This window comes from Lepisma saccharinum, unplaced genomic scaffold, assembly GCF_977018435.1.
Source record: "Lepisma saccharinum unplaced genomic scaffold, izLepSacc3.1 HAP1_SCAFFOLD_127, whole genome shotgun sequence".
NCBI classification, from domain to species: Eukaryota; Metazoa; Arthropoda; class Insecta; order Zygentoma; family Lepismatidae; genus Lepisma; species Lepisma saccharinum.
Genome location: NW_028142943.1, coordinates 623465 through 650670, shown reverse-complemented (window position 1 = coordinate 650670; position 27206 = coordinate 623465). Strand labels below are relative to the sequence as shown.

The 27206-nt window shown below is 37.2% G+C and overlaps 1 protein-coding gene across 1 annotated transcript in view; it reads left to right on the top strand.

Moving 5' to 3' along the window:
* The window catches only part of LOC145982335 (uncharacterized), an 87091-nt gene extending 61401 nt beyond the window's left edge, over positions 1-25690 (top strand). Inside the window, exons 4-6 of the mRNA XM_083115897.1 lie at positions 14876-15015; positions 22784-23081; positions 25601-25690. Coding sequence (XP_082972023.1) covers positions 14876-15015; positions 22784-23081; positions 25601-25690 — 528 coding nt within the window. The remainder of the gene's footprint in view (positions 1-14875; positions 15016-22783; positions 23082-25600) is intronic.
* Positions 25691-27206: the final 1516 nt, after the last annotated feature.

Genomic DNA, 27206 nt, shown 5'->3' with positions numbered 1-27206 from the left:
AATTGTCCAGAACGTTTTGGTATGGATCGGCATTCATGTATCCCCGAACTAAAACAAGAGGACCAAGACCATACCACGAAAACCAGGACCACGCCATGATGCCACCTACGCCGAATTTCACTGTGGGTAAGATACAGTCCTGTAAACAGTGTTCACCGGGCATACACCACACTCGCACACATCCATCAAACCGCCACATCTGGTAGCGCAATTCATCACTCAATTTAACGGATTTCCATTGTTCGAGAGTCCAATGGCAGTGTTCTTTGCACCACTGTAACTGACGGGTCGCATTGCGTGCTGTGATATGCGGCTTGTGAACTGCTGCGCGACCATGAAAACCAAGTGCAACGATCTCCCGGCAGACAGTACGATCACTTGCAGTACTACTGGAAGCCGGTCGAAACTCTTGTGCCACCATCTGTAACGACGCCTTCCAGTTTGACTTCACCACACGTTTCAAGCATCAATGGTCACGATCTATTAATATTTTCATTTTTCTGGGTGTGGGTCAGCATGTCATGACCCCCTCTTGCTTCCACTTCACGATAACATCACTCACTATTGACCAGGGTATCTGAAATTCGTTAGAAATATCACGGGTCGAATGTCCAAACCTGTGGGCTTCAGTGATCATCCCTCTTTCGGTCTTATTCAGTTCATGTTGTCTGTCCATATTGCCTGCTGTAGCTGGTATGAGTGTATTCTCAACTGGCAACGCCTTTTATAGGTTGTATGATGTGCACAGACGTTCCCGAGCGCTTTTTGTGAGGTGTCCGGTGATGAATGGCAACATAGTGTAGGCTACTAAAATAACATTTTCTGGTTCATGAACACTTGAATTTGTACAACAAATTTATTTCTCTCTGACACACCCTTTATGCACAACAGACCTGCCTTGTTAGAATATATTCTACATGAGTGATCTACATCTCTCTCTCTCAGCACACAATCACACCCTATACCAGCCTATACAGTGGAACTCTGAAACTTTGTAAGTGAATAATGTTTTGAAGCTCATACATAATCTTTCAACACCACTGAATTAAAGCACGAGGCCAGTTGGAAGATTTTAATTTTTTGTTAGAAATATTTTTCTGTTTCAGCATACGTACTCAAGTAGCATTAGCAAACAAGTATCATTACTATAATACAGAAGAATCTATACTGAATTCATTCTCTTGATCAGTTCCAAAACAAAAATTAATTATGAAATAACATACACAGTAATGAGCCTCAGAGATGATGATGAGTTTATTGCTATCGCCTTGTATTCAATAGGTTTTCTGGTGTGAATGTGAAATCTCACTTTAACCTGTAGCCCTAGTCACAGCAGCTGTTCTGATCATAAAGTGACTTTGAACTTTTTTTTGTCAGGATACAAACTTAAATCAGCAATTTTTTCGTCAACTATTAAAAAAATAATGTCCCATATTTTTTTAAAAGAAAATTGTACAAAGCTTATTTTGAAGTTAAATGATTAATTCAGGAACTCACGTTGGAATTCGTTTTGTGACACAATTGTCCCACCGAAGTAGTTTCCTCCAGGTCCCAACTGCCCCTTATCAGAGGGAGATAGAGAAAAAGAGAGAGAGAGAGAGAGAGAGAGAGAGAGAGAGAGAGAGAGAGAGAGAAGATTTGTGGGGTTACAATGAGGATGGTGGCAGTGGCTACCGAAATTAATAGAAAGAAAATTACTTAAAACAGCTTCGCGGAAAACATGAGTACCTGAATTATCTCTTACCACGTGTCTCATTCCCATAGTATGAATTCAATGACTAGTAAAACAGAAATGTGGTTCGACCCCAGTAAATTGTCAAGTTACCCCCCTGCATCCCTTTAGTGGACACAATGACACACATACATGAGCAGGGAATGAGGGGAACCGGTATGTTAGATGGTATGAAATCATGCTATTTCTATACCGTTTCTAGACCCCACCCCCTTCCAATGAACAACCCTCAACTACAAGAATGATAATAAATATAAATTTAATTTAAATATAAATATATGAGTTGCTGTAGCTCAGTCGACCTTCGTGACGGAGTGATTAGCACAACACACTATATGCCAGGGGTCCCGAATTGTTTGGTTCGGACATGGATGTTTGTTTGTGTTTGTCTCAATGAGAATACAGAAAACAGAGAAAATTGACATACGTGAAAATTGAGAAAATGTAAATAAGTGGGAATACTACCACATAGGAGTATTCCTAAAAAAAAATCGTTATGGTGTCTTGACTACCATGCGAGACACCCAGGTTCAATCCTCGGTGGGGGAGAACTTGGATTTTTTCCACTTGTTGAAGTGGCTCCGGCACCCACCACAGCATTGTATAAAGTAGATATCTGGAGGAAACTGTGGCTAATGGCAGCCAGGAGCATGATGCTGATCACATCACTCCCACCTTCGGCAGTGATCAAGAAAGTGTGTGTCCCTAACTGAACACCCCCTATACTTTCATGGCATGGTGCAAAGCACAGGAGAGCACTTTATTTTGTAATAAATATACGTATACGTAGCATGATGAAATCGTAAAAAAACAAAAGGAACTTGGGCTCATTTTCACCACTTTTCAGCATAATTTCATTCTACATGCAAACAATACGTAAAATTACTATCGGCATGAAACCGAAACCAACATTCCTAACCTAACAACGATGTGTGACCAGCATACGTTTAATTCCTCTATTTCGGACCAGTTTTTATATGGTTCGATTTCGATTTATGTCTGTTAACACATACTGCAGAGTTTTAGCGATTACTTAAGATTTTGTGAATATATGCTTTTGTGGTTAGGTTAGGAATGTCAGGTTTGGTTGTCTTAGAATGAAAATAAAGACCCTGAATGCACTCTACTAAGTTTCCGATTTATTTCTACATTCATTCCCACTAGTTTACGATACTTACTGTCGCTTGTCAACCGGAGAATACCTTGTCTGTGGGAAGCGTGTATGATTGAGTAAGGTCATTTTGAAGGTTTGTTTTTCAACATAAATAATTTCTTTCGAATCCAAATAGTGCTCATTTTAAGGAAAGTTCAAATTTCGTGTCACAATGATTGCCAAAATTCTATGATAATTAATGTTCCTGCTAGGAAAATTTGAAAAAAAAATATCATAAAACATTCGGAACTGTTACCTTTTAAGAGACAGATTTCAATGTTTTCCGTAATATAAAATTGGTTCCAGCATGTGGAAAACTCAAATAATGGAGATATTTGATTCCAAAGTATGGCCCACGTATATATTTTTTTTAGGTGTATGGTTGGTCACTGGCCCTATTCAAGGTCTGAATTTCCGTAATATGTACTATTTTCAATAAACTAAAAAATATAATCATTAAACTTATTGCATATTTTCTAAAGGTACATGACCTAATTTTCTGTTGTTTCTCATTTGTATTGATATAGGCTAATTGAGGTTGTATACAGGTTACATTGTAAAGCTTTGATATATGCCACATTTTTTTATTGATTTTTTTACACCACCTTTATTGTAATGACTTAGTGAAAATGGGGAAGTACAATAGTTATTTATTTTTTCATTGAATAGCATTATATTAATCACTTGGTAAATTTTCAGCTAATAACTGTGTATATTCATATTCATAATAATTAATGTGCCTGCATATTTAATTGAAAAACATGAGGTTCAAAAACAAAAATCATGACGACAAACATGTCTGGAAAAATTTTATTTCTGGTCTGGAAAACCTGGAAAAGTCAGGGAATTTCATAATCAAAAAATCGTAGCTACCATGATCATGTGAAAAGTCGTAAAAAAGGGAATAATTTTGTTTAGTATTTCATAAAAACGAAGAACAAGTTCGTGTAGATATCAAGAATATTTTTTTTTGCCTTGGCATAGGGTTGACCAATACACCTCCTTTCGCTTTGCACACACACGCACACAAATGACAATTTTGTTGTCCAGAAAAATATGACCGTCAACAGGTTAGCTTCTTGATTTCAGGATTTTAATCCATACAAAAAAGGTCATTACAAAGTCAAGCTCTGCCCCCTCACGCTCCAGTCAAATATTCTGATCCTGACCGAAGTACGAGCTGAGCTTGATCGAAGCGAACCTTGACCGGACAGCTAGATGTGAATTCTTCTATTTAAAAATCATTCAACAATATTTGACCGCACCGTAAGGGGAGGGTGATCTGAGCGTTACTTGAGTGTAGATGTGAATCATGCGTAATGTGAGTGGCTGTAATGTAAATGCTCATTCCTTCCTGATGCTTACTTGCTCCAGTCCCACGAACTAACACTCAATTACTGTTTACAGTTTCCCTTTTCATGTTGTTATCTTCATATGTGAAATTAATATTCTAAATCTTACTTAAGTGGGATTCTAAGTGTGACTGTTTACTAAAATATAGTGACCTTCTTCCCATCGTGTTTATGTACACTTATTGCCTTAACAATGTGGTTTGGAAAATTTTGGTTGTTGGTCTAGAAAACCTGAGAATGTCAGAGAATTTTGTTTTTACAAAATTGTAGATCCCCCCCCCCGTTTAACCCTTAGTTTGCCGCCGTAACACATATGTTACAAAAAAAGTATGTCCCTTGTAGCCGCTGTAACACATATGTTACAAACAGCTTTAGATACAATTATCGAGGGTTTGCCACACTTATATATGTATATTGAGGTTGAAACACTGACAGTTCGTTCGGGAACATGTTTTGCAATCATGTTTCGAAAATTCCAAATCCCCCCACCCCCTCCTTTCTCGGAATATGTCAGGTGTTTGGGCTCACCCAAACACATGTTCGCTCTTCAGTTGACAGACACAATAAATGCTTGGTATTTACGATGCTGTTTTCCTCCAAGCTTCCAACGCTGTGATTTAGTACTGATAAGGCACACATTCTTCTTTGTGTTTAGACCTGGTGATCGAGCTGAAGTAGTGGCGGGGATTAGTGGGTAGGGGAAGGGGAGAGGGGATTGGATGAGGTTTGGCATTGTCAGCTTTCTGTCGCCTCTATGATATGATATGATATGATATGATTTATTTAATTCCTTTGACCATTGTACAGTGGTTGTTTTCCACACATGGTATGGAACATGTCAGCACATTACCGTTAATAATTATTTTCAAATAGGTACAAGTATGAAGATATTATACATAACATTTAAAAAAACATTGATTACATTATAATTGATTCTCCTTGTTCTTGCTGTTAGTTGCAAGGTTTACATTAAATTTACATACATATAATAGATAAAATCAATACATACATATACATGTCCTAGGAGTTCATTTAAAATGTGACAATTTGCAATTTATTGTCAGGTACTCTTTAACAGAATAAAAACAATGATCTAATAGGTATTTTTTTACATGCTTTTTATATGAGGTAGCTGATTCTATTATTTTTATGTCACTCGGAAGGTTATTGAAACAGTGAACAGCCATGTATTTAGGTCCTTTCTCAAATAATGTGGTGTTGTGTGATGGTATTGTGAGGTTGCTGCCATTCCTTGTATAATATTTATGTGAAGAGTTGTTACATTTGAAGAAATCTAAGTCAGTTTTCACATACATCAGCAGATGAAGTATATACAAGCATGGTGAGGGTAATATGCCTAAATTTTTAAACAGTCTTCTGCAGGGTGTATTTCTCTTAGCTCCTGCTATTATTCTGACAATTTTCTTTTGCAGCACAAAAATTTTATTACTATTAGTGGAATTTCCCCAGAAGATTATACCGTATGTTAATAAAGATTGAAACATGGTGTAATATAGTATTTTCAATGTTTCTAAGTTTGATATTGTTTTCAGTGTATTAATGCCAAATATAATTTTACCTAGTTTTGCGGAGAGGTGATCTATGTGTGGGTCCCATTTTAAGCTTTCATGAATCCATACTCCCAGGAATTTGACTGTTTTAGCGTGATTTACTGTCATATTACCTAATGTAACATTTGGTTCATTTATCATTTTATTCCTTGTGTGATGGAAATTGACAGCCACAGTTTTGCTGCTGTTTAATACTAAATTATTGTCAGAGAACCATTTGCTGAGTTTGATTGTTACATGCTTGATATTAGAGTTAAGGGTTTGTTCCTTACCACCGCTGAAGGCTACACTTGTATCATCTGCATAAAGAGTGTTTTTTGCTGAATTTAAATTTATTGGCAAATCATTAATATATATTAAGAAGAGTAATGTTCCAATAATAGAACCTTGTGGAACTCCACTTGATATTGTGCAGGGTTTTGAGACAAAGCTAGATTGCACACCGTCATCCTTTCTGTGGATAATCTCGACTATTTGCATGCGATTGCTAAGATAGGATGTGAGCCAATCATGTGCGATGCCTCTTATGCCATAATGTTTTATTTTTTGTAATAGTTTTTCATGGGGTACTAGGTCGAAGGCTTTTGTCAAATCTAGAAAGAGTCCCGTGCATTGTCCCGTTTTGTCTAATGTTTCTCTTATATATTCCAAATATTGAAACACAGCAGTTTCAGTTGATTTCCCTTTGCGGAAGCCATGCTGAGTATTTGAAATAAGTTGTCGTTTTTCTAAAAATGATACAATTCGATTGTTCATGGTAGCTTCTAAAATTTTCGAGAATGGGGAGAGGAGAGATATTGGTCTGTAGTTGGTTAAGTTGTTTCTATCTCCTTTCTTGTATATTGGAATTACTTTTGCTTCCTTCAGCTTTTGTGGAAAAACTCCTGCGGTGAAGGACAAATTGATTATGTGGCACAGTGGGATTGCAATATATTCTTTGTATTGTTTGACAATATAAGTGGGGATTTCATCTACACTACTCGACCAAGTAGGTCTGAGTTTCTGTATGATTTTTTCAACCTCCATAGTAGTTGCTGGATGCAAGTACATTGTTTTGGTGCACGTTCCTAATTTCTTTAAGTTGTTTGTGTTGTGACTGGTATTAGTGTTGGGGGTGGAGTACATTTTCGCAACATTTGCATAGTATTCATTTAATAATGTTGCAACTTCGAGAGGTTCCTTTACAGTCTCAGAATTATGTTGTAGTGTAATATTTTCTTTTCTTTTGCTGCCTTCATGTAGCTCTGTGTTTACAATTTGCCACATTGTTTTAGATTTATTTTTGGAATTTATGATGGTATTCTCATTGTGCATTTGCTTAGCCTTTTTTATTATTTTCCTATAGATTGACTTGTACTTGTGGAAATATGTTTCAAAATCAGCTGTGGCATCTCCATCTTTTCTGATTCTGCTTAGATATCTCATTCTTTCACTAGATTTAATAATTCCAGGTGTTATCCAGTGGTTCTTTTGGGTTGCTGAAGTTCTAACTTGTTTCTTGGGAAAAGCTATTTCGAAATAATAAGTGAACGTTTTTAGAAATGAATTATATGCTTCATCTGTATCATTGGACTCATGAATATCACTCCATGTTTCTTTGCTTAATAAATAATGAAAATAATTAATATTTTGTTTGCTGAATGACCTTCTGCTTACAACTTGTGTTTCATTTTTGGTACTGTGTTTTGGATTAGTCACTGTGGTTGGTGATAAAGAAAACATTTGAGCTTGATGGTCAGAGAAACCTGTGTCAAATACAGATGTCTCACAATTACATAGGTGTTGGTTTATGAGTATTTGGTCAAGTGCACTTTCTGTGTATTTGGTGATTCTTGTGGGTTGCTTGACCATGTGTTCTAAATTATACATGTTAAGGAGTGTGTTTAAATTATTGTTTAGATTTCCTTTTAGAAAGTCTATATTTAGATCGCCAATAACTGCTACAAGTTTGTTACTCTGTTGGTAGTAATTTAAGATGATATCCAGGTGTTTTATGAATATTTTTAAGTCGCTGTCTGGGGTTCTGTATATACATACAATAACCAGTTTATGTTTTGGTAATTCCATTACGCATGCTTCGAAATGTTTTTCTAAATTTAGATGCAAAAATTTTGTGCACTCATTTGCCTCTATGTCGTTCTTTACATATATACATGACCCTCCCCTACTTATGGTTGGCCTAGCATAACTACATATGAGATTATAACATGGGATATTTATATATTTGAGTTGTTCTTGCTTTAGCCAATGTTCTGTGAGGCATAGTGCATCTATTTTTTCTGAGAAATTTGATAGGTGGATTTCTAACATCATTTTCTTATCTGTATTTAAGCCTTGAACATTTTGATGAAATATGTTCAAGGTTTCTGACTTTTTAGAGCTTACCATACCATCCAGTGTTCTGGTTACTTTACCCATAAAAAAGTATTATCACGTGTTATTGGTACTTTTTTTTCCCTCGTAGATTTTCGAAGGGTACCTTTATTGTTTTCAATTGTTTCTTCATTTTCACCATTTCCTTTTATTGTGGTTGCATTGCCTACACTGACACTAATTTTTTCTTCATCTTTTACCGTATCATCATTTTTGTTTGGAGTTACGAGGTTAGTATCACACTGCACTTCACACACTTCACTTTCTGGTTTTTCCTTAAGAGGGTACACTGATTTCTGCGAGGGTTGTGTATTAGTAAATAGTGCATAGAGATTATCACACAGAAGTGTTTTCCCTTTTCCGTTCAGATGTTGGCCATGGTTTGTGTGGCCATCTCTTCCAATTTCACTAACGCTTAGCATTTTTGCTGTGGGAGAGGATTTACACACTTTGTATATTTTAGAGTTCACACTGTTAATTTCTAAATTTACACAGGAAGTTGGTATTAGGTCGTATCTGTGAGGAATGGCAGTAATGACGACGTTGGTATGTTTTGTTGTTTCAAGGCAGTTTTTAATTACTGAGATTACCAATTTTCCTTCATTTCTTGATATAGCATTGGAACCGCCCATTATGATCACATGGTCGTTTTTTCCATAGTCCCTGCACATGTCAGGTAATGATTTAACAACTTCTGTCAATGGGGCGCCAGGTTTAGTAAATCCAGATACATTGTATTCACTACACTTCTCGCCCAACTTAGAAGCAATACCACGACTATGGCTATCACCCAAAATTAAGACATTACCTTTGTAACTTTTATTGACTAGTGTGTTTTGGTTGTATTTATTGGTTTCAGGACGTTTACTTGTTTTGTGTCGATTTCTCATTTTGCCGATGTGTTTCAATGGGAAAGCATTTGCACTTGATATGTGAGCCGATGCAGTTGTTATGGAGCTAACTTCTGCATTGTTTAGCACTTCAAACGGGTTTGGATGCATAACTGTATTTGATACACTGTGATTGGCTGCATAGTTGTTGTTGGACAAGTTTATCGCGGACTTCTTGTTTATGTTTCGTTTGACCACATCTGACCATGTACCATGTTCCATCTTCTCTTCTCCTTTCCGGTTTAACAGTTCTAACTTGTCTGCTTCGAGAATTTTGATGATCTCATTTCTTGTTGATAGTTCACGTTGCAGTTTTTCTATTTCCAGCTTTGCTTTGTAACAATTACAACAGCCTGGCATTTTTAGGATTTTTCCTTAAGTTATACCTAATTTTCACCTGTTTATCACTACACTATGTCCTGAGATACTTACGATGTTCGTATCGTCTGTGTGGCAGGTTTTTAGAAGTTTTTCCCAATTATCTACAAGTATTTTCCGACGAGCGCAGCAGCACGTATAACTCAACTTGATGCCTTTTTTTTTTTTATTTATTTTTTTTTTTTATTTTTTTTATTTTTAGAAATGCAATGAAGCTTGACGATAGCCAGAGGCCAAAAGCATGAGTCTAAAGCGTGCGTCTATCCAGAAGTATAGACAAAAGAAAGGATTGCAAAGGCTCCGTCCCTCCTCTGTTAGGACTAACAAACGCCTCACCATAAACACTTCGTATCATATAACAGCTCATCGATTTCCCTAACGCACAAACGTTTCCTTCCGGACATATTTCCACAAAGAGCCGAGTCAAAAGGGAGAAATAGATTCACAGTAGCTACACAAGATGCAAGTGCGAACGAAAAAAGCAAAAGTTCGGGTTTTCTCCCCAAAGCAGCTGGAGAAGAGGGGGCAAACTCCACATTTTTATGATTTTTTCATTGAAATTCGGGGATGCAGCCCCCGCCCGTAACCCCCCCCCCCCCGGTTGGGACATCCAAATTTTACATGGTTGCATGCACTGATGTTCTGCCTGCAAAACAAAAGTTATCCGAAGTAGATTGGTCCCATTGTGTCAATTATAACAATTTTATGAATAATATGCAAATTGTCTAAAATTCGCTAGAGTTTTACGTTTTGCCTTATTATTCAAATTGTATTGCACCCACGAACATGAATCACGTTTCATTCTGTTGATGAAGGTCCATTCTTTTAAAAAAAAAGCAAAAGTTCCGGTTTTCTCCCCAAAGTAGCTGGAGAAGAGGGGGCAAACTCCATATTTGTATGATTTTTTCATTGAAATTGGGGGGATGCAGCCCCCGCCCGTAAGCCCCCCGCGGTTGGGGCATCCAAATTTTACATGGTTGCATGAACTGATGTTCTTCCTGCAAAACAAAAGTTATCCGAAGTAGATTGGTCCCATAGTGTCAGTTATAACAATTTTATGAATAATATGCAAATTGGCTAAAATTCGCTAGAGTTTGACGTTTTGCCTTATTATTCAAATTGTATTGCACCCACGAACATGAATCAAGTTTCATTCTGTTGTGCAAAAGTTCCGGTTTTCTCCCCAAAATAGCTGGAGAAGAGGGGGCAAACTCCATATTTTTATGATTTTTTCATTGAAATGGGGGGATGCAGCCCCCCGCGGTTGGGGCATCCAAATTTTACATGGTTGCATGCACTGATGTTCTGCCTGCAAAACAAAAGTTATCCAAAGTAGATTGGTCCCATAGTGTCAGTTATAACAATTTTATGAATAATATGCAAATTGGCTAAAATTCGCTAGAGTTTTACGTTTTGCCTTATTATTCAAATTGTATTGCACCCACGAACATGAATCAAGTTTCATTCTGTTGTGGAAGGTCCATTTTTTTAAAAAAAAGCAAAAGTTCCGGTTTTCTCCCCAAAGTAGCTGGAGAAGAGGGGGCAAACTCCATATTTTTATGATTTTTTCATTGAAATTTTGGGGGATGCAGCCCCCGCGGTTGGGGCATCCAAATTTTACATGGTTGCATGCACTGATGTTCTGCCTGCAAAACAAAAGTTATCCGAAGTAGATTGGTCCCATAGTGTCAGTTATAACAATATTATGAATAATATGCAAATTGGCTAAAATTCGCTAGAGTTTTACGTTTTGCCTTATTATTCAAATTGTATTGCACCCACGAACATGAATCAAGTTTCATTCTGTTGCGGAAGGTCCATTCTTTAAAAAAAAGCAAAAGTTCCGGTTTTCTCCCCAAAGTAGCTGGAGAAGAGGGGGCAAACTCCATTTTTTTTTTCATTGAAATTCGGGGGATGCAGCCTCCGCCCGTAACCCCCCACGGTTGGGGCATCCAAATTTTACATGGTTGCATGCACCGATGTATTGCCTGCAAAACAAAAGTTATCCGAAGTAGATTGGTCCCATAGTGCCAGAGTTGTTACGATTTTTCTCCATTATGTATACGAATTCAAATTTCCCGCTCAAAGCCTCGGCGACACTGGGCTTACTTTCGTCAGACCGTGCGGCATACTAAGGGTTAAGAACTCACAGGTAAGACTAGTCTATTAACCGCACATGTCAATTATTGACAAATATGTAGAAAGTTGAATTCTGATATTTCGATGAATTCATTATTATGGTAAGATACATGTAGCATTCAGAACTTTCTCTAACACTGGAGAAAGTGCAGAAATCATTGATTATTCTAAGTGAATTCATAAAGTCATTAGAGTATAACAGAATATAATAATGTGTCACAAACTTGTAATCGAATACCAAATTAAATTCTGATATTGCTAGATTCCTCTGCTGAATTTTCTACTTCTCAGAATGCTGACTTCAGCACAATGCACCAAACAAGTCACAAAACCTCTCGTGCATCCATATGTTTCCATTTACACATGTACAAATCTGATGTTTGTACAATGTGGAAATAAAATAGTTGCACATTGTGGATTAAATTACAAGTGAAACTTTCAATAACATAATGCATTCTGAGAACCTCATTTTTTAATGTGGCCTGCAAAATGTTCAAAAGATGTTTACACGCACACAATGGAAACAAGACAAAGGATTGATTAGAATGTGTATTTTCCAGTTGGCTTGTATATTCTTGAATCAAACGTTGAATATGAAAATAACACAGATAAATTATTATTTTATGGAAAAAAATTATGTGTGTGAATGCTGGTCAGATCCAAGCTGAAAGTTCCATGTACCATATCTGGTTCCAAAGATCTAGATCTCCAATTCTCCAGCCATCCCTATCCTAAAGTACATTTACATTAGTATTGCTGTAAGCATGATGAACATGTTTATTGTTCCAAAGAAACTGTACATTGTGATATTTAAATTGTAATGTGTAAATAATTGTTAATCTGGTTATTAACTGCAGTTAACCCATTAACGTCCAAATTTTTTCTTAGATTTTTTTGTTTAAAAAGTTTGCCTTTGGTCACCTGAGTGTGAATGTTATTACGAGAGAACGAAAAATGTCATAGTTTGTTCATAAAAGAATTTTATTGGCTCATCCACATTTGGGGATCGTGGGCAAAAACATGTAAGTTAGTAACATATTTCACAACTAATTCCCATTCTCATCTTACATTTAACATACATGAATACATAGATGTACAACAACATTCAATGGTAGTGATTTCAGGGGGGGGGGCGTGGGGGCAGTTGCCCCACTACTTTTTGTCAATATAGTCCCTGCACCAGTGGCCGCGATTCAGTTCCAAATCCAGGGGGCAAAGGTGGTATATTTCCCTTTGTAGATAAGGTTTAGCATAGTGCGGGGGCACAACATGCAAAAAGTGGGGGGCAACTGCCCTCCCCCCTAATCACCACCACTACCCCGCACTATTCTAAACATTATCTACCAAAGGAAAGTAAACTGTCCTTGACCCACCCAGTTTTGGCACCAAATCGTCATCACCACTGACAATGAACATCACAGATGCATTATTATGAACACGCAGTAATGTTGTTGTAATTACAGAAGTGTTTATTTGATGCACACGTTTATACAATCAACATGCTAAGTTTTCTACTGATATATCTAATTGTGACACACTTCGAAGCAACCGACTTGCAAACCAATATTTCATTTCTTGCACTCTTTGCCAACATTTTTCTTGCAAATTCCACGTTTTCTTTTCTTTCATTCTTTAGTCCTTTGTATGAGGTGTCCCAGTAGGTCTTTTCGAATATTCTGCAGAACACATTTTGCTCCTTTATGATAAGATGGTCTCTCTGTGGATGTTGATGTCAATTAAAGAGGTTAGCTGATGATATGCTCGAGCAATCGTCCGACGGAAGGTGAGAAGTGACATTTTGCCTTGAATTAATAAATACAGTACATGTCTATTGACCACGACTACGTCAATTGCATTTGTTATCAAATAAAAATACCATTTTTCCCCTCAAACATTTGTGTGATATTTCCGAATGGACCAATCAAGCAGGGTCGACTCCACCCATATTCTTGTTATATTTAGAAATTGCTTTTGTTTGGGAATGGCCACATATTTCTTTCTTGGCTTTGACATTTTTTCACTTGCGGAAATAAATGCAGTGTCTGATGATTTGACATCACTTTCACCATGTTGTTGCCTTTCCATGTGATAGCGAGGATCTCTTTGCTAATGTCAAGTCTAAAATCATGTGTACCACGAGGTCCTTTCTTCAGTGTTTTGTCTGCTTTTTTTTTACTGGTAACTTACTCATTCGATTGATGTGAACAGTTCCTGTAACAAAAATTCCCAATTGTTTCAGTTGAAATAATGTCTTCTGGCGGAATTTCCACAATATCTTCATATTCTTCATCTGAATCACTGCCACTAACATCAAAGTCGGGGTCTTCCAAAAGATGTAAAGCTTGATTAAAGATCAAACACATATCCAGACCCATTGTTGTATCTAACACCATTCAACCGAGAAACACCATTGTTGCATTTGTTGACTTATAGTGTGATTGCGCAACTCTATGGTTATCTCTGGAGCAAGCGAATGGAAATAAGTCTCTGCGCAAGTATTGACGGAAGATGGCTTCACCAATGGTCGCATGAGAGAAAATGGGATTGCATGGAGGGGAGGAAAGCTACTGTAGTTACCAGCCTTCGCAACAGCGTGTACTTCTTTGTTCTGCCCACTAAGACCCCCCCCCCCTTTCTCGGCTTTGCTCCAGAGATATCCGGGACAGAATATAGCTGATTTTATGAGAGTTCATTATGCTTACTATGGGGAGGAATATTCATTGAAATAAAAGACCAAACTCATATTGTTACACAAAAGGGAAATTTGCGTCCACAGAAAAAAAAATGTAAAAGGTAAAGTTTTCCCCTGTGCTTAGCACCATGCTATGAAGGCGTATAGGGGGTGTGGGGTAACGTCCCACACTAGTGTTTTTTATTACATGGCAATGCCTGGGGATCATGACAAATTACGCTGTAGTACAAAATGGCATCTCATATACATAAAGATCTTCATGAGGGTGATATTTAGAAAGAATAAACATGCTCTGTTAAAAAAATCAAAGTTAAAATCTTCATGCAATTACATTTAAAAAATATTTTTAAAATGAGAAAAATTTACTGATGAAAATATTGCATTTTTGAACATAACTATATCTATAAATATATTTAAAATGTATGTTTTAACTGTTTTTTAGTTTTGTCATGCTAGAAAATCCTTCAGTGATGTGTCCATGTGTGCAGAAGAAAAGAATTGTCAATATATTATTCTCAGTGAAGCAATATTTGTGTGATCCCCAAACAGGGATCATGGACGTTAGTGGGTTAATATTCTTTATCCTTTATTCTAGGATTTGCTTTCCAAGGTAGAGTCAGTGTCTGTGGGATGTGAACCAAACTTCATGCCTTATGATTCTGCCTCAAATGAAGATTTGATTTCTGAAGATGAAGCCATGAGCATTGACCATGTAGCTTCAAGTAGGGAAGACAGGTAGGTGTATAATCATTCCTTAGCAGGAAAATTGATCAAGAATAATCTGTCATAGGGGAACACTTAAATGCTGTTGGCTGTGACTTTGTGCTGTTCTTTCCATTGAGCGCAACATCACTTGGATGCTGCCGCCACTGTATCTGCATTTTCTACAAAAGTAAGTTCAAAGTGGTCATGTCGTGGGGCCAGAGCAAGGATTTTTCACATTGTGGGTTCCCTATGATTGAGGATCTGGCTATGGTTCTGTAGGAAAGTGAGAATTATTTCTCTTGTAGTTCACGGTTCGTAGAAGCGCATTAACACATTTCTTGATGTAGCATTTTGGGAGAACACATTCCCCCTTCATCACACATTTATTCTCCGTTTGATTAATGTTACAGTTATAACAATGAATCTTGTCAATAATGCTACACTGCTGAAACATAACAATTCAACTGTGGAACAAGCAATCTGCTTTCATTGTAAATATTATTATTATTATTTTAAATGAAAATGTCTTTCCAAAAGAACACTGGAAGAAATTAAGTAACAAGAATGGCAATATTGACTCACTATGGAATTCTCCTTTTCACAAGTAGGGTAAGCCAGCGCCTTTAAAATGTAATCCTACAGAAGACATCAGAACCTTTTGCGGAGTGGAGGACGATTTTGAATTGCCTGGTGATATTTAAAATCCATAATTGAAATTTGATGACATCTCTATTTAAAATAACAATAATATTTATAAAGAAATCATGTTACTTGTTTCTTAGTTGAGTGGTTATGTTTCAGTAATTTAGCATTATTGACAAGATTCTCTGTATAACTGCTTCTTTTTATTTTTGTTAAATTTACTACATTGTTGTAACTGTAACATTAATCAAATAAAGAATAAATGTAGATGAAAGGAGACATTGCATCAAAAAATGTGTTTAAGTGATTCTAAGAACCGTGAACTACAAGAAAAATAACTCCATAATGCAAGTAATATGTACCTACAAAAAAAAAAGTTTGAGTATGGAGAATATTTTTTCGTCAAATGCTTAATAGGTGTTTTAGGAAGCACTTTTAACTTGGGTGGATATCCACTATCCTGCTAAGGTGTCAATTGTAAATGTTGGCAAATTACCATGTTAGGAACAATATATGTGAATTTCACTTTTCATGTTTTTACATAAAATGCTGTATTTGAACCATCTTATTGGTTTTTGATTAATTGATTGATTTAATTTTTTGCTTTTCTGGCACTTTTGACTAATCAGGAAGATGAAGCGTTCAAACTTTGATTTCTCCAAAATTCCACTAATTTTTATTTGATTGTGGCACCTTTCATTTGCTTCACATCATTTAATCTGTGAAATTCTTATTGAAGATGACTGAAATAGTGGCTGTTGTGATTTACATTATCATTTTATCAGATTATGAATATTCTAATATAATTTAGCACATTACAATTTCATTATTTCAAAATAACTTCTTAAAGTTTAATAATTTTGTTTAAGTTAGGGCTGTCTGGTATCAGTATCTGTATGTATCAGTTGATATTTTTGCACCGATACTAGGCAATACCATTGATTTTGAGTCACTAGAAGCACAGCCAAAACCAAAATTTGTTCCTTTTCAAAGTTTGTTTACCTTTTACAAAAGGTTTGTTCACCTTTTACAACTTATCTTTGGCTTTGAAAAAAAAATAGTTGTACATTTGTTAAATTAACCTGTCATTAGGTTTCCATGAACAACAAGTACATGACACAAAGATCCAAACCCATATCAAACTCATGTTCAAATGAAGGGTAACGTGAAATTATCCCCATAGGAATTCGATGCTTCTGTTTAGTTCTCTCTGAAGTCGACTGGGCTTTGTTTGTACAAATGTTGTCTTGTGTAACAATGTTGTCTTGTGTAACAATAACCCCTATGAGGTCCCGAAAGCCAGTGGTGCACCTGTGGCTAATCCTTTCACTTTCTTTGGTATTTGCGGACATCTCTCTAGAAACTTCCCACAGTCAAAAAGGTCGCCACCCATGAAAGTGGTGGACGTGTCTCAGACATAGTACATAGCATATTCCTGGAAATTCAAATACCTGGGCTAATCGCCCTTTTACTTTCCAATTTTAGACTTTTGTTTGTCCCGACCTGGATAACTGGATTTTAACAGACGTGTTTCCGCACAGGGAACGTGGCAGGGTAATAATTTTCTTTGAATGACAGATGATGGCACTTAAAGTAAAGTAAAAGTAAAGTGTTCCCCTGTGCATAGCACCACGCCATGAAGGCGTATAGGGGGTATGGGGTAACGCCCCACACTTTCTTGATCCGGTCGTGAGTGGGGGTGATGTGATCAGCATCACACCCCTGACCGCCTTTACCCCCCAGGGTTTCCCCCAGGTACCCATGTTATTCGACGCTGGGTGGGCGCCGGGGCCGCTTCCACCATTAGAAAAGTTCCCGGATTTGAACCGGCCGGAGATCGAACCCGGGACCTTGAGCATGGTAGTCAGACGCGTTACCGACTGAGCCACCGCGGCCACTTCAGATGATGGCACTTACTTTCTGAAAAGTGTAGTGATGGGTTTGGATTTCCTTCAATCCCAAGCGATAAAATTTATGCATTTATTTTTTTTAGAAATCATTTGCTGAAAGTATATATATCAAATGCAAAGTCACGTCAGAATATCACTGTACTGAAGTCAATCACCTGATATAAAAGCAAGAGACTGGTACGTTTCATTTTCTGCTTACATTTCGTTTACTAATTTTTATTCTCTTTGATAAAGGAAAGAAGAAGGAGAGAAGATTGGTTTTACATTACATCTTTACTGTTAGTTTTAAACGTCGTGTCCGGGGCTGGTAAATCACGAATGAATTATTCTTGCATTCACAGATGATCTAATGTTACTTTGGGAAGAGTGATTCCTTAGTTTTAGAGGAGTTTGAAGATACATTATCTCATTTTTCAATTATGACACTATTAAGCCTTGTTTCCATGATATGAATGTTACATTTAGTTTATGTTTTATAATAAAATAAATTTCTGCCTTGGTCAGCATATTGAGTTTCTAATTTTTCAACATTAGGGGAGAGGGGGACGACGACGACACGATTCCCTCGCTCTTAGCTTCACTTAATATTTCTCAAATATTTGAAATATCTGACGATTGTCACTGATCTATAAAAAAGACTGTACATTGGAGATGTATCTATATGTATAAAATGTAATAATAATATTTGCACACACATATATATATACACAACGTGATTCGAACAAGTGTTCTCAGGTTACCAGCCAGGTTAAATTGGAGTTAGCTTACAAAGTTTCAAGGGCATTCATTGCTCTCATCTTCAGGGAATGTAGAAATGCAGACCAGTGTAGGGTTAAATATATGTCTATGACTATTATGGGTGGAGTTTGGACTCTGCCTTCTTATTGGCTCGCTCTGGATCCTTCTGTTCTTATTAGCTGGAGCTTTGTTTTTACGGAGGAGTGAGTTCCAGGCATGACTGAGCTGGAGTCCCACATCCCTGTTGAGATTGGTGCTTTCCCGTGATATGGCTATGGCTTCTTTTACCTGTCGGTCCCAGTAACCGGCACATGTGGCTATTATTTTGGTGTACAATTATGTGTCCCTCGGTGATGCTGTGTTCCGCAAGTCCTGACTTTTCCAGTTGCAATAATCAGATATTACGTTGATGTTCATTCCGCCGCTGCTCAATGGTGCATCCTGTTCGGCCCACACTCATAGGGTATTCGGTATACTCCTGGAACACAGAGTTCCAGGTCATCTTTGACTGAATGGAGTAGGGCCTTGGTTTTCAATGGCAGCCTCTGAATAGTGTTCATCCCGTGCCTGGCTAGAATTCTGCTTAGGGGCTGTGTTGTGCTGTATTGGTCCTTGTAAGGGCCTTGTCCTCATGTTCGGCTTCTCTTGGCTGTGAAGAATGGGTCACACTGCTGTCCATGCTTCGTCTCTGCTGAAATGAAACTGCCTTGTTGATCACCCTGTTGATATCTCTGATGTGGTATCCGTTCTGCTGTATACTGCTTCTGAGGTGAGTGAATTATGATTGTAGATTCTCCTGGTCAGAAACGGTTATTGCCCTGTGGGCTAGAGTGTTCAGAACGGCGAGGCATTGTGTTTTGTGATGGAAGCTATTGGCATTTTGGTACAGGTCAGTGTGGGTGGGTTTTCTGTACACACTATGTCTGAGGGTGCCATCTGGTTTGCGGTGGATTAGGATGTCCAGGATTGGGATTCAGCCATTTTCTTCTATCTCCATACTGAACTAAATATATATAGCATTTGTTATTTTAAATTGGAATTATACAAGTATCGGTATCGGTTCAAAGTGGTATCGGCTCAGCCATAGAATAAGTACATTTTTTACTGCCAGGAACCTAACAAAGCATTTAAGAAATTGAAAATAATATGCATATTATAAAAAAAAAAAAAATAGTTTGCATTTAGATAATTTATCTTCCTAGCACATGATTTGAAAGACAGAAACCTTTAACAATAAACATGCCATAAACATATTACATTTCATATTTTGCCATAGAAGTATGAAATGCTGTAGCAGGGTAGGGAAGACCAAAGATCATGGCTGAGGAGTGGCTTCTGCTTATATTTTTCTTTCTATTATTTTGAAATACTGTGTGGTTACAAATTATTGTATGATTTCATAAGGCTATATTTTCACTAATACTGAAGATAAATACATCATCCTAGTGTCATTTGAAAGAGGGAGGTTTTTACTGACTTTTGATGCACTCGATGTGAGCCCCATGTGTAATACGGCAGACGTCCAGGTGGTGATCCCATTCTTGCCAAACCATCTCAAGCATGTCTGGTGTGACGTTCTTGATGGTTCTGTTAATGTGCCTTCTCAATTCTGGCAGTGTAGCTGGAAGTGGAGGGATGTAAACATTGTCCTTGACAAAACCCCACAGGAAGAAATCACACACTGTGAGGTGTGGTGAACGTGGTGGCAATATGCGGAATGTGTTGTATGTGGCCGTTGCACGACCAATCCATCTACCTGGCAGGTGTCGATATAGTTACCCCCAGAAATTCGTATGCCAATTTTGTTGGAAAATGAACCCCTGTTCCTCCTCTTCCATGAGCTCTGGCATTAACCAACTTTCCAACATGTCCAGGTACACGTTTCCCATGATAGTGTGGGGGGGGGGGGGGGGAGAAGAGGGCCAAACACGCGTCTCTTAGAAACGGCACAAAACATGTTTCCTTTTGGGCTGTCACGTTCTACCTCAATGACAGTGTGGGTGTTCTCAGATCCCCATATCTGGACATTGTGCCTATTGACTTTTCCGGATAAATGAAATGTCACTTCATCACTCATGATGATTCGTTCCAACAAACCCTCATCCTCTTCTATCTTGCCATCAAATTCTCTCAAAACACAAGCCTCTTTGCTGGATCATCAGGCTGAAGTTTTTGTACCAGTTGCAGTTTGTACGGAACAACTTCAATCGCTTCCGTAGAATCTTCCCCAATGTTGATGTTTGTATCTGCAACTGCTGACTGGCTCTCCACACTGATTTCTGAGGGCTCCATGTGAAACTTTCACAGACTCTGTTGACAATCTCTTCACTTACATTTGGCCTCCCTGTGTGTCCTTTTCCTTTATCGCGAAATTGTTCGAACCACCTATGGAATGATGAGGGGGGGGGGGGAGCACGATGTTTAAATTGCCTTTTAAATGCCTGTCGAACAGTAACAACACTGTCTCTTTGTGCATATTCAATCACACACCAGCTATGATCGGTTGGCAGAGCAGTCATTTCTCCTCTAGGAAAAAGTAGAAAAATGAAAACAAATTAAAATCACATGACAACTTTGAAAACTTCAAACTTCCCTCTTTCAAATGACACTAAGATAGTTTATTGATGTTCAGTATTAGTGAAAATATAGCCTTATGAAATCATCCAATAATTTGTAGCCACACTGTATAATACAATCTTGCAACACCTGCCACAAATACAGTTAGCACCTATGAAGCACACTACCACCATTGCAGTGGTAAATGAAGATAATTAAAATTCCTAGAGAAATATTCCAAAGGAAAAGGCACTCATTTGCATCTTTGATTCAAGCTCAAGTTGTAAACCTAGAATTTTTCTCATTAATGAAATATTTTCTTCAGGTAAAGTTGCACAAGTGATAGAACAATCTGTAAATATATTTACATGTTTCAAGCAATAGTTGAATTCTTAAGTGTTTATTCTCCACTGCTCAAAATGGAAAAATTCTCGGTGTGGGTTTTTGTTCGAGCCTTGGGAATAGGCTGGTGGAGGTTGTGCTTTACGAAAATTATTCCTAGTTGAGAAATGCTAAATGCTCATATTTTAACCATCCAGTACCTACAGATTTAAATGGAAATAGGGTCAATCCATATCAAGTGGTACAACACTGGTTCCTTGACATTTTTAAAAAAGTATATATTTTGTGTGATGTGAGCCTCATATGTTGACAGTTCAGAACCACTGTTATTTTATTTTTATTATCATTGATTTCAAGTTGGCGAACATTCTTTTATCATATTTATGTAACATAAATAGACCAATTGTTATAAAAGACAAGAATAATGATGACTACACAATAGTTTTACTTTGTATTACAGGTTCAAACCTGCATATGTGCTTTGTAGTTATTATAGCTAGAAGTATTATTATTATTAATATTAATTAATATTAATAATAATAATAATAATACAAGTATTAATACATATCTGTGTGAAATGGAACCATATTTAGTTGATTGCCTAACCCCAAATGTCAATGCATGCCCTTGGTTGTAACAAACATACGAATAAACACTTGAATTATTTTTACTATATGAAATCAAAATCAACATGTATAAAGTTCACAATTAATGCTCAAAGTGGAAATCCGTATGTAGGGGATGCTGGATGAAGCTTAGTTGTTGGTCGGTGATGCTTAATGCAAATGTTCTTAGTAATGGTACTGCCCCCCCCCCCCTCCCTCCACACACACACGCACAAACACACTATTACATATCAAACACTGTGCACAAATTACAAACTTAAATGATTACAAATGAAGAGTTTCCCACAACATTAAATTTTACTCTGAAGTGTCTATGAATCTAATTAAGTTCATAGTATAGAATATTTTAGTGGTCTTTCTCTCACCTACATATTTCTTGTTTTTTTTTCCACTTGATTTTGGACCAAATACTATTATAATATATATACCCTGTCCCAGCTAACTGTAGAGCAGGGCTGTGCATAGCAGCAGAGGAGGATGAGTTGAAATCGAGTGGTGAAAGTGCACCGTTGCCAACCCTACAGTCCTGACCGTACATGTACAGAAATTTTATGGCATGTACTGACGTACGTTCCAGACCTTAGTCCGTATGTTAATGCACGGCTTGTTAAAATTTGCACTTGCAGTTTTATCCCTAATATTTCCCTAACAAATTCGTAAACCAAGTGTACGGACCTGGAGACTAAAATATGGTCCGTTTTCCATGTGCATACGGTATTATCCTTTTCAAAAGTTTGTAACACTGACAGAGTGAAGCAGGGAAAGTGGGTAACTCCAGTCGTCCATTACACAATCCCGTTTCTCTCACTGTTCATTGGTGGAGATGTCTCGCGTCACTACTTGTGCAGAGACTTGTTCTCGTTCGCCTGGTCTACAGTTAGCTGGTATGAGGTTTATATATTTTAGCTGGTACGAGGTTTATATATTGCAAGCTTATGGTAGTAATGTGTATTTTGTTTCTTACTTACTGTGTTTAAATTTAAGCTCTTCCGAAGATAGATGTGTGGAAAATTATCTTGGAGAAGTCTACGTGTCAAGTGATACAGATGAGGAACTGGCATGTGGAGAAATGTTTTATGAAGAGAAGAATGAAACAATCTCCACCTCCAGCAGTGATTTCAAAGAGGGAAGCAGTGGATCTAACTTAGAAAAATGTGATAATTGTTATTCATTGGATCCCAGAACAAAGAAGATGAAGAACACAAGTGATGGGAAGTGTGCTGTTCCAGATGTAATAGCAGAAACCTCAAGGTCATACAGGAGAACAGTTGAATATGGTAAAGTGAGTATACCATTATTTCTATTGCATTATAGGGCTGAGACAGATTAACCTTTAGCAGACAGATTAACCTTTAGCAGACAGAGCCTTGTGCATCTGGATATCCTCTGGGGACGGGACCTTTTCAACCACACACTTTTCAAATTTGCCATGAAGTACAAAAAAAAATATCTTAGTTCAAAACATAATTTCCTTTGTTAAAGACAGGGATTTTAGTGCATGTAAAATTTAAACATTGTGCCTCCCAGTAATGAATGTTAATGGAAGAAGAAGAAAATCAAAATTTTTGGTATACAGCATGCTCCTGTGCCCCCATAATAGGCCAAGGTGAATGAAAAAATAAATATACATAGCATTGGTACACACCTACAACCATGCAAAGTTTTATTGAAAACAGACTGATATTCTTTGGGAAAAATGGGAAAAAGTAATAATGTGTAAGAGCATTGGTCTTGTCAACTTACAGAAACAATTTCCTTAATTTCAATAGCAACAATGGATATTATGTAATTTGAGTATGTCACACCTAGAGTTGGAAGTGGTTGGGGAAAAAAACTGATTTTTTTTTCCTGCAGATTTTTTTGGTTAGCCTTTCTGCTTTTTCCCCAAAGTGTTTCAAATCGATGAAAATACATTACTTGACTTCATTTTTCTTGTTCCACAGTTTTTATTTATCTCTACCTTAAAAAGACACTCATGTCTAAATTTAAAGCAGAACTATCAACATGGAATTCATAGCTAGACATAAGCAGTAGTTGTAAAAATGCCAGCTTTTTTTGAATGGATGATTTTATCCAAGTGTTACCTTTATATTTCAGTAAGCTTATTAAATATATCTACATATTGTATACACATCCACATAACTTAACCCTAGAACACTACCGTACGTAAAATTTACATATGCTTTGCGCTCAAATCCCTCCCCTACCTCCCACCTCGCACCCACTCACCCCTCCACCTCGCAGTGCCTCGAGTAGTCTGTCAGATGAGAGGCAGCACTTTGGTAAGGAAGGTGCAAGCGGTGAACGTTTGTTGTGTATGTTATACTCTGTACTGTACGTCAATTTTACGTAGCTCTAGTAAAATGAGAAAAGTCTTTCACGTAATTTTGATTTTGACAGTTAGATTTTGAAAAACAAAAGTTTAGAATCACACTATTTCTTGCAAAACTTTAAAATTACATTAATTCCTTGCTTACAGTGTTATAAATATTATTATTGTTTGTTTTCATTGTTTGAACTTTTCACCTTCATTCTTAATGTACATACAGGCTTGTCAATCAAGACTCACTATTAAAATATTATATGTTAATAAGACCATGTTTATACATTTTTAAATGAAGAATAAAACACCAATGTAAGGAAACTAGACAAAATAATGTTAAAAAAGAATAGTAATTTTGTTTTCATGATATAGAGGTTCTGTTGAAAATCAATTTCTTCATGTATGTAAAATTTACATAGCGCTAGTTACAATGTAATATGCGGACACGATAGTGTTCTAGGATTAAACTAGTTTTGTATATATTTTGTAAATAGAATCTAATAGTAAACTAACAATTTTCAATGTTTGAACTTGGCATAGAAACATTGAAAGGAAGATAATATTGTTACATCTTTTACTACACTTATCAAATGTACCGTCTGTGATACTGTTTTTTCTTCAACTATATATAATATAAAAAAGGAAATCTAATATCAAACCACTTTACATTTATATTCTGGCTTTCAAGTGTATCATGTACTCATGTAATAGCTGATAAACCTGGTCACAGAACAAGCCTCGTGTAGAGGTTCTCAACCATAGTGAGAGGAGAGCACAGTAAATTTGATTTATGTATTTGATGTCCTGCTTAAAAGTTTTATTCCTTTCTAATTTTTTAACTTGATACATTAATATGCACCCTTGAAATTATATATTAGTGAGTAGGTTATGCCTCATGGTATATGTCTGGCTTGTTGACAAGCATAGAATTGGGGTTCAAATAGTTGGCAATCACAGAATCTAATGAACTCTCACAGCCTGGTACAGGGTCACATCCCGGCAGTTGAGAAACACTTCCTTAGTACATCGTGCCCTTAAGAATGAGGCAGAAACTGAAATTGATTTGCCAAAAATGACCAAAGAAGTACCAATGTTTCGGTATCAGTTGAATTTTCTTCGCCGATGCCAAAGATTTTGAGTGGCTAGAGTGGCCAAAAGAAACAACTCATTTGTCAAGATGTATCCACTTCAAAGGTTCATTCACCCTTCCTTGTGGCTTTGGGATACAACACAGGAAGTTCCATGTAGATTTCCAAGAAATGCTGTATCCTACTAGAAAGCAGATGACAAGTTCAAAGGCAGGACTAAAGTGAAAGCACTGCACCCAAACGTGACATTGAAGGCACCTAACTGCCTGGTGGTCAAATGCCTATGTGGAAATAAAGGACATCAATCATTCATTGCCAATTCTTGCTCTCAAACTCGTGGGGTAAGAATGTGGATGTTTTTTTTTAAAACCAGCGTTATTATCATGCTAGGCTCATTCCGGAGTTCTCCGGAAAGGGCTGAATGTCACTGTGGAAGGGAGAGCTGTTGAATTTCTTCCTGTGCTCTACCCTTCTGTGTGACTGCTGACTGATGCCGACACTGCTGTGACTTGTTTTTATTGCAAGTGACAGGGAATAATGGACAACAGGGCATATACAGAGCCAGCCGAACAAATGATTCTTAAATATATCTGTATTTGTATGTACAGTGTGTTTCAAGAAATTTGATATCATTGCAGATGTAAATATCTCAGTAACTACATAGTCAAGGTAAAGGAAACTACACAGGTGTAATGCTCAACTCAATAAGATTTAGCCATAAACATATGAATAAGAAATTGAAAGGTATAAGGATGTCACAAATATGTTCAATATGCACACTGCCTATGATATGACACACACAAAACAGTAGTCCAGCTCCTGCCAAACAAGCTGCAGCATGTCTGCGGTAACAGTCTCCAGTGCAGCGATGATTCTCTGCTGGAGTTCCTTTTTGGCTTGTAGGAAGAGGGGGAACATAGATGAGGCCCTTCATGTAGCCCCAGAGAAAAAAATCACAATGGGTTAGATCTGATGAATGACATATCAACACAGAATTGCTATAGCATTCGCTGTCATCTGTCAAGACCTGGATGAGCTGCAACCCATATTGTGTCCTTCGCAAGTGTTTCCTCACCTCACGACAAGCCATACTGTTGTCATAGGAATCTGCTTTTCATTACTTGCTCTTTCTGGGGCTTCGCACAAATGTGTCCCGAACCCGCTCAACTATCTGGTCCGATACTGGTGGACGTCCAGATTCTTTTGTCCTGCACAGTCAGTCTCGTCTTTAAACTTTTTGTGCCATCTCCATATCTGCATTGCAGTTGGTGCAAATTCCCTCACAAATGCACACTGCACAGTCTTGTTCTACTATGCTTGAGCATACCCTAACACACAAAATGCCTTTTCTTTTCCAGTGAATGGCATGTCTATACCTGTAAAGACAAAAACATACCACACTACACATTGACTTTTGAGGTGTTTCTACCCATACTGTTAAATTTTCAGATCATTTGCACGAGAATTGGTAACGTTATTAGATTACGAAATGATATCAAATTTATTGAAACACCCGGTATTATTACGTCATTTTCCTCACTCTCCAGGTTAACCCAATGACAAGAATGCTGTTTACATGAAATTGGATCTTTGATTAATTTAGTTTATTTTACTTCGCATTTTGTGCCTCTTGGCTAATTTGCAAAGATGGGGGTGAGTAATGAAATAATGAAAACCAACAAGTTGCTGACCAAGGCAGTTTATTAAGATAAAAACACTTAACACGTAACGTTTCGACCCTGTATCAGGGTCTTCCTCAGACGAAGAACTAAACTAAACTGATACAGGGTCGAAACGTTACGTGTTAAGTGTTTTTATCTTAATAAACTGCCTTGGTCAGCAACTTGTTGGTTTTAATATGGAAACAAGGCTTAATTATATTACAAATGAAATAATGAAATTGATGAATGGACATTCACAAACAACCAAGCCTGAGCGGGATTCGAACCCGGTACCCTTGGCGTTGCAGCGTGATGTGATAACCACTCAGCCACAG